This window comes from Cicer arietinum, chromosome 2, assembly GCF_000331145.2.
Source record: "Cicer arietinum cultivar CDC Frontier isolate Library 1 chromosome 2, Cicar.CDCFrontier_v2.0, whole genome shotgun sequence".
Lineage (NCBI taxonomy): Eukaryota > Viridiplantae > Streptophyta > Magnoliopsida > Fabales > Fabaceae > Cicer > Cicer arietinum.
The window spans coordinates 24064006-24072245 of record NC_021161.2 but is presented as its reverse complement, the minus strand read 5'-3'; the positions used below and the strand labels follow the sequence as shown (position 1 = coordinate 24072245).

The 8240-nt window shown below is 33.9% G+C and overlaps 1 protein-coding gene across 1 annotated transcript; it reads right to left on the bottom strand.

Annotated features, from left to right (window-relative positions):
• Positions 1-1328: 1328 nt before the first annotated feature.
• LOC140919396 (uncharacterized) lies at positions 1329-3099 on the bottom strand. Its single transcript, XM_073365407.1, has 4 exons — positions 3053-3099; positions 2840-2941; positions 2420-2582; positions 1329-1463 (listed from the first exon to the last, which is right to left on the bottom strand). Exons 1-4 carry the CDS (start codon positions 3097-3099, stop codon positions 1329-1331), a joined length of 447 nt encoding a protein of 148 aa, XP_073221508.1.
• Positions 3100-8240: the final 5141 nt, after the last annotated feature.

The following is an 8240-nucleotide window of genomic DNA, read 5'->3' as shown; positions in this document are numbered from 1 at the left end:
TCCGTCCACCGGGATGGTGGCATAGTATCAAGCCTCCTAACCAAGTACTTCAGAGTTAGAATGGTACCACATTGTGAAGTAGAGTCTAAGCTCATGCATAGCATTGCACTTTATTGTGATTGTTTTGTTGTGATTTGTATGTATTGTGTGTGGTGATAATTTCTCTTAGACAATTTGTTGTTATAGTGAAATTTATTGATTTTTCTTGAGTGCTTTTGACTTTTTAATGTGATATTTCCTTGATGGAATGTTTGTGTTATGATACGATTCTATTATGATTGTTTGCGTGTTCTTCTCACTTGTATTATACTGTCATCATGATTTTGAAACTCACCTCCTTCGTTGTTTGTGTTTGACTGGCTTGGCCCTGTTTTTGCGAAATCGCAGTATTACAGGTTAGTGAATCTTGAAGTTCGAGTTTGGGAGGAACTACGCTCTAATAGGTGATACCGGGGATAAGGGCTTAAATTGTATTTTAGTTATTTAATTTGAAACAAATTTTTGTATGAAAATCTTAGAAGTACTAGTAAGTTTTTAAATTAAATCAAGTAATACTACTTAAATCAAACTTATTGAGATTACACTATTTTAACGGAGAAGATAAGTTTAAAGTGTTCCTTTTGATTTTTGAGAAACGTGATATCCTAAGTTAAAAATTAAGTTTTTAATTTCTTGTAAACATATTTTTATTTATCTACTGCAAATTTTATAGAAATATAATATACATTAATATATATATTATTTTGGGGTTTAGGGTGTCACAATTTCTGTATTGGATTCCCAACAACATAATGCTTCAACCTTTGACAATTCACAATGAAAACTCTAGTGGCCTCACTCCAGATTTCTACAGCTCCAAACGGGAACACCTTACAGAATTGAAATGGCTCGGACCACCTCGAATGAAGTTTACCCAGAAACAACTTCAATTCTGAATTGAAAAGTAATATGAGGTCGCCTTCTTTGAATTCTCTTCTTGTTATATGCTTATCATGCCACTTTTTGGTTCTTTCCTTGTTGAGTTTAGCATTCTCATAGGCGTCTAACTTCTTGGTTCTTTATTGCCCAATATGCTTTATGTTCAAGTTTAACTGGAAGGTGACATGACTTTCCATAGTTCAACTTGTAAGGAGGCATACCAATGGGAGTCTTGTATCCCAAAGTGCATCTTCTAGCTTTATGGACCAATCCTTCCTTGATGCAGAGACAATTTTCTAGAGAATGCTCTTAATCTCCCTATTGTAAATTTCTACCCGTCCGCTAGTTTGAGGGTGATATGTTGTGGCAATTTTGTGCTTCACTCCATACTTTTTTAGCAGACCTTCAAACTATTTAGCTATGAAATGAGAGCCTCCATCATTAATCACCACCCTTGGCACACCAAACCTCAGAAATATTACCTTTTTGAAGAGCTTAATCACTACCTTAGCATCATTTGTTGGGGCAGCGACAACATCATTCCACTACTACAAGGATTTATTGATTTCCAAGAGACGAGGGAAATGGTCCCATAAAATCAACTCCCCAAACATCGAAGATTTCAACTTCGAGGATATTGTTCAAAGGAATTTCATTTTTTATATGTTTTCGGTACACTGCCATTGATCACATTGCAGTAGAAAGCGATGCACGTCGTTGAAGAGTGTGGGTCAGTAGATGCCTGCTTGAAGTATCTTTGTTGCAGTTTTTGAGGAACTAGCATGTCCTCCATATGGAAACTCCATCAGCTACTCTATTAAAAAGCTGAGGTTCATCCCAATAATATTGTTTAAGCTAGGTAATTCACAAAATCAGCATACCATGGTGCTTCTATTTGTGCAAGAGCAAACAATTGATCATCAGGAAATGGATCATCGAGCGGAAACTCATTTTCATTTTTTTCATGTAGCCTTGAGAGATGATCGACCACCACATTTTCAATTCGCTTCTTGTCTCGAATTTATATACCAAACTCTTGGAGAAGTAGTATCCATCAGATCAACCTCGGCTTAGCATTTTTCTTGCTCAAGAGATATTTAATGGCTCCATGGTATGCGTAGACAATTATCTTCGATCCCACTAGGTAGGAACGAAACTTGTCAATAGAAAACACTATGCCAATAGCTCTTTCTCAGTTATGGCATAGTTAACTTGAGCTTCATCCAAATTCCTATTGGCATAATAGATAGCATGAACTTTCTTGTCTTTTCTCTTTCCCAACACTGCACCTATAGCAAAGTCACTAGCATTGCACATGATTTCAAATGGATGACTCAAGACAAAATTCATCAAAGACTAAAGATGCGTCCTTTAGGAGCAAACTGATTAGAGGCTTAGAAATCTTAGAAAAATCTTTAATGAATCGGCGGTAAAATCATGCATGCCCCAAGAAACTTCTCACTTTTTTTATAGAGGTGGGAGGTGACATTTTTTCTATTACCTCGATTTTTGCTTTGTCTACCTCAATACCTCGCTTGGACATCAAATGTCCAAGAACAATTCCTTCTCTAGCCATAAAGTAGCATTTCTCCCAATTTAACACAAGATTAACTTGTTCACACCTTTCAAGTACCTTTTCGAGATTGGCCAAAAAATTATTAAAGCTAGATCCATACATAGAAAAGGCATCCATGAATACTTCCATTATATTATCAACAAAATTAGAAAAAATTTGACATCATGCAATGTTGAAAGGTAGAAGGGGCATTGCACAAACCAAAAGGCATTCTCCTATAAGTATAAGTGCAATAAGGACAAGTAAATGTAGTTTTCTCTTGGTCGCTAGGACGAATGGGAATTTTCAAATAAAATAAAACCAAAATAGCTATCCAAATAGCAAAAACGTGAATGCTTTGCTAACCTTTCTAACATTTGGTCAATAAAGGAGAGAGGAAACTGATCTTTACGAGTTGCTTTGTTCAGTTTTCTGTAATCTATGCATATCCTCAGCCTAGTAACTGTCCTAGTTGCAATGGATTCATTTTTTTCATTTTTAACAACAATGATACCTCCCTTTTTTTGGAAATACTTAAACAGGACTAATCCATTTGCTATCAAAGATAGGGTAAATTACCCTGTCATCAAGGAGTTTAAGTACCTCTTTTTCACAACTTCTTTCATGTTAGGATTTAACATTTTTTATGCTCAATAGAGGGTTTATAGTCCTCTTCAAGTATTATCTTATGCATGCAAATTTATGTATTAATTCCCTTTAAGTCCTCAATAGTATACTCAATAGCTTTTGGATACATCTTGAGGACTCCAAGCAATTTTTCAGTTTCTTCACCATTTAATTCAGCACTTACAATGACAGGAAATGTAGAATTTTTGTCAAAGAATTCATACCTGAGATTTGAGGACAAAGGCTTAAGTTCTACCTATGAAACCTATTTTGGGAGAGGTGCTGAATTTTCTCCTACTAATGCCTCAAAATATAAGTTTGGAAGAGGAGGATTTCATCCAACAAGTTAGCATATGCATTAGCTTGCTTTGCCAAGTCTTCATGACTTGTTCTTCCAATTAAGCATGCTTCCAGCCCATCTTGTGAGAGTGGTCCTAAAGGACACTCCTTAACATAATGATCAATTAAATCGACCATGCAACAAGAATCTTTAAGAGAAGTAGTTTTCATAAGGTTAGACAAATTAAATTCAATCTTTTCATCACCCACATTGAAGATAAGCTACCCATGTTTCCCACAATAACATATCATGTTGTGGCTAGAAAAGGTCTCCCAAGAAGAATTGGGACTTGGGAGTCCTCTTCCATTTCCATCACCAAAAAATCAGTTGGTATAAACAATTGTCCTACTTTGATAGGAACATCATCTAACTTATGGGCTTTAACTCACCCAAATCAAGCTTCTTACAAACTGACAAAAGCATGAGGCTTAAACTAGCCCTAAGATCACACAAAGCACGTTCAAAACACATATCACCAATAACACAAGGAATAGAAAAACTTTCAGGGTTGGTAGCGTTTCAGCAAGTGTACTGAATCATTGGAAGTCATAATAAAATGGTAGTACCGAGTGTCGAACTCAAGGATTACGTTTTACTATTGAATTATATTTAATTACTAATATTGAACAAAAAGTTCCCAAATTGAATGAAATAATATTTAAAATTAACAACAATAATAAAATTGATCCTTAATAATAAAAAAAATGTCAAGGATGAGTTTCCCTTTGAATCCAACCTTGGTATCTAAATTGATCCTAGTTATCGAATTCCTTTATTGAATTATTATCGAATTCTCTTTATTATTCTTGCCCTAATGTCTTAGTGACATAACCTTTAATTTCAAATTAACCCTTAATTCCTTAGTGGATTTAAGATTAGATTTAAGCATTACCGTACATGAATTCTCTTTTAAACTATTGCATCTGCAACTAATTTAATTGGTTTCATGACATGCATCTATCCCTAGACTACAAATTCATGAATTTCTCATCTTAAGCATTTGTAAAGTCCACTTTCATTTCAAAATACGAATTGTAGAACATTTTAATGTTGATCAAGCAGTAAAAAACATTAAGCACATAGATGACAAAAATAATTCAATAAACACATTCATATAATTAGTAATCAAATTAGAAAAATAAGGGTTTTATCTTGTTACACTTATCCCTAACAAATATTGTTTAGTTACTCATGACAGAGATAGAAAATATAGAGATTATAGAAGAATTACAAGAAAGATTCATGAATGATTCTTATTAAAACGGCTTCAATCGTGTTATAAACGCCCATCTTTGAGTTTCTATACTAGAGCACAAGTCTCCTAACTTCCCAATAGTCAAAAAGATCCCTAAAAAGTGGGAAAAAAAATGAGTTTTTAAACATTCAGCTGTGTGCGACGCGCCTCAGAAACAAGTGGGCAGATTAAGGAAGGGCAAAATGCTCCCCAGGCGCACGTCTTTGCGCTTCATGCGCACAACATCTGATGTATGACGTATACTGCACTTTTTGCCTCTTTCAAGTCTGCTTTTGGTTTTGGTGTCTTCATGAAAGTTGTAACTATGGATCGTATATTTCACTTGCACTTGGTTTGACGGGAGTCATCTTACGTCTGGAGTTTAGTGCATATTTCGCCTCTTTTGTGTCCGAATTTGATTTTGGTGTCTTCATGAAAGTTGTTGCTATGGATCATAGACATCCTTTTCATTTTGGTTGACTCTAATTGGATATCTACAACTTCCAATATGGCTGAAATACTGCACATATGTCATGTTGATTTCTCACCAAAATTCACCACTGCACTAAAACAAAGAAACAACGCAAAACTACGAAAAATCTCTACTTAATCAAGCAAATAAGAACATAAACATTTAATTAAATCAAAGAAATAAGATCAACAAAATATATCAAATAAATTCTTAAATTAACTAATGAATAAAAGATAAATAAGACTAAAAATAATGAAAAATATGCATATGATGAAGAGTCGTCACAACCCCAAACTTAATCTATTGTTTGTCCCCAAGCAACAATTTATTTCAGATTTGGTATAGTTAAAAGCAAACATAAACTCAATTTCTCAAATCAAATCAAACTCAATTTTCAAAGTTCCAGCTATTACAAAACATTCATCATGCTCCATGGTTGCTTACAAAAAAAACAACACAATTTGTATACTTTAGCATTTATTCATCAAGTTCAACTCTCTCTTCACACAATCTCACCCAAATTTCTCTCAAGTGTTTAGCAGGGGTCATGAATTTATCACTCAAATCCTCGAACATGTATCACGCTACCATAGGCTTGAAAAATTCTAGTTAGCAATCACAACGCAATAAACACATACACTTTTGGAGGACTTTCGAGTTATAAAGGGGCTTAGGTAAGGGTAGAACATTTTGGGATAATAGGCTTTACTACTTGGAGTAAGACATACATTTTCACATTATTCTCCCTCTTTTATTCTTTCATATTTTATGGTGGACATTCTCAACCATTGACAAAAGAACTGAGAAGATGTTATTTATCAATGTACTAAAACTATATTATTTTTTTCCTCTTTTTTTGTTTTGAATTTTTTTTCTTCTTTTCTTCTTTTTCTTTCGGTGAGGATCGCCACCCCAAACTTAAAAGGTTGTTATCCCATGAGCAACTCCAAACTTAAAACTTTATCAAGACGATAAATTTTTTTTCTACCTAACTCCAAGTAAGGTGATTTAATTAAAGTCAGATCTTTGGCTTGTAATGTGGCTAGTAACCAAAATAAAAAGGCAAGGCTCAAAAGGGCTATCAAAGGATAAAATTTGTATAGGATAGTTAGAAAGGCTCAAACGACCACACAAAATTGTCTTAGTGTATGCATAAGCTACAAGTGATGCAAGTTAGAATTAATGCAAGTTCTGAATGGATAACACATGTCTGGATAATCACACATCAAAGAATTAAAGTGTTTAGGCTCAAAAGCTCACAGCTATGATAATAAGAAAGAGTATGAACTATCTAAATGATGTCAAACATGTCCCTACAAGATTTATTCATTTTTTTAAAAAAAATGACTTCGACAACCAAGGAGTAATCAACAATGTATCTATTAGTGAAACTCATCGAATTGAGCAATGATATGAGCAAAGAAAAAGAGTTTAAATTTCAAAATCTGAAACAAATAGTTAAAGACTAGCTTCAAGTTGTTAAAAATTCTTTATCACAGTGCACGTATACACACAATTAGAAAGAAACAAATTCAAATAACAAAAATCAGACTGCAAAAATAAAAGTTACCTCTACCTATGGGTTGCCTCCCACGAAGTGCTTCTTTAAAGTCATTAGCTTGACGCCTCAACTATTGTCAAGGTGCCATATATGACAGGAATAACACATCATCCTTCTTCTTCTTTTTGTTTGATAGAAATTCCATGAACTTGAGAAATAAAAGATGTTACTTCCATGTCATTCTCAATTGGACATTGATGAACAAGGCATATATGGTATATGTCGCTGTTGATGTTTTAAAAATGTATCTCTCAAGATTTGTCCCTCGATCATGCGACATATACCATATATAAGACAAGTATCACACTCTTCATATAATTGTAGTAGAATATCATCATTACAATCTTCCATGCTCAACAGCGAACAATTATCTCAACCAAAGAAGAGACAAACCACTAGCACATGACATTAGCAAGCTCAACAAATCAAAATAGAAAATAAAAGAAAAAAACTTTTTTTTTCAAAATAAAATATAAAATAAAAGCAAAACTTTTATTGCAGAGTAAAAAATTTCAATTAAGTAAATACATTATAACTCAATAGTGATATTACAATTGTAACACCCCGATTTTCAAAGTGAAGGTGTATTTTTTTTCAAAAGAAAGTAAAATAAAACAAAAAAAAAAACAAATAAGGAAATACCTTTGGATAAATAATTGAGTCATTATAATTTACAAGCAGTAGAAAAGTTTCTCAAAATTCGAATCCAAAGTATTTACACTTCAAAAGGTGGTACATAGACCCCATCATAAATAACATGTCAAACAGACAAATTTAGTATAGGTACAGTTTTCCGAATTAAAATACTGCAACCCAAAAAGAAGGACGTCTAGTCCCTATACATCAACCTAATCTGATCATCCTACCAAAAAACTATACACCCTGAGAGATCTCCACGCGCCCCCGTGAGATCCTCCTACATAGCTCCAGTCAAGTATTCCCATCCGTAGGGTACGAACCGGCAGGATCGTCCCGACTCTCATCTGAGGGCAAAGCCCAGATTTCCACAATAGTTGTAAAGGGTCACCAACCGAAATTAACAGATAACACATAACATTTAAGTTTTAAATGCACAAAATAACCTTTCAACTAAGCATGCACCTTAAAAGGATTTTCCATATGCTAAAAGTTCATGTAATGCTTGCCAATTAAAAATGAAATCCAAATGAAGTTCTCAAACCATCAAGTAATACATAACTGACCAAAGCATTGATAAATCAATTGAGCAATCGATTATCTAACTCAAAATAAGGATTTCTACTGAGCCAATCGATTTGGTCAGTTTTGCTGAGTTCCTGTGTTACCAAATCGATTGCCAAATCGATTTTGTCAGTTTTACTGAGTTCCTGTGTCACCAAATCGATTGCCAAATCGATTTTGTCAGTTTTGCTGAGTTCCTGTGTTAAGGCCAATCGATTTCTTAAAAGATTTTGAAAGACATATTTATACAATCGATTGGCAAATCGATTAGGTTAAAATAGTGAAGTTCCTGCAACTCATCCAATCGATTGAGAAATCGATTTCCCTGCTTAT

What these genes read in the sequence shown, in the direction of transcription:
- LOC140919396 (XM_073365407.1), bottom strand. Translation starts at nt 3,099, where the DNA reads ATGAAAGAAGTTGTGAAAAAGAGGTACTTAAACTCCTTGATGACAGG. An exon ending in ATTGACCAAATGTTAGAAAG is followed by an intron (nt 2,583 to 2,839) that starts GTTAGCAAAGCA and finishes GTATGGATCTAG; the next exon opens with CTTTAATAATTTTTTGGCCA. An exon ending in TAGACAAAGCAAAAATCGAG is followed by an intron (nt 1,464 to 2,419) that starts GTAATAGAAAAA and finishes TCCTTGTAGTAG; the next exon opens with TGGAATGATGTTGTCGCTGC.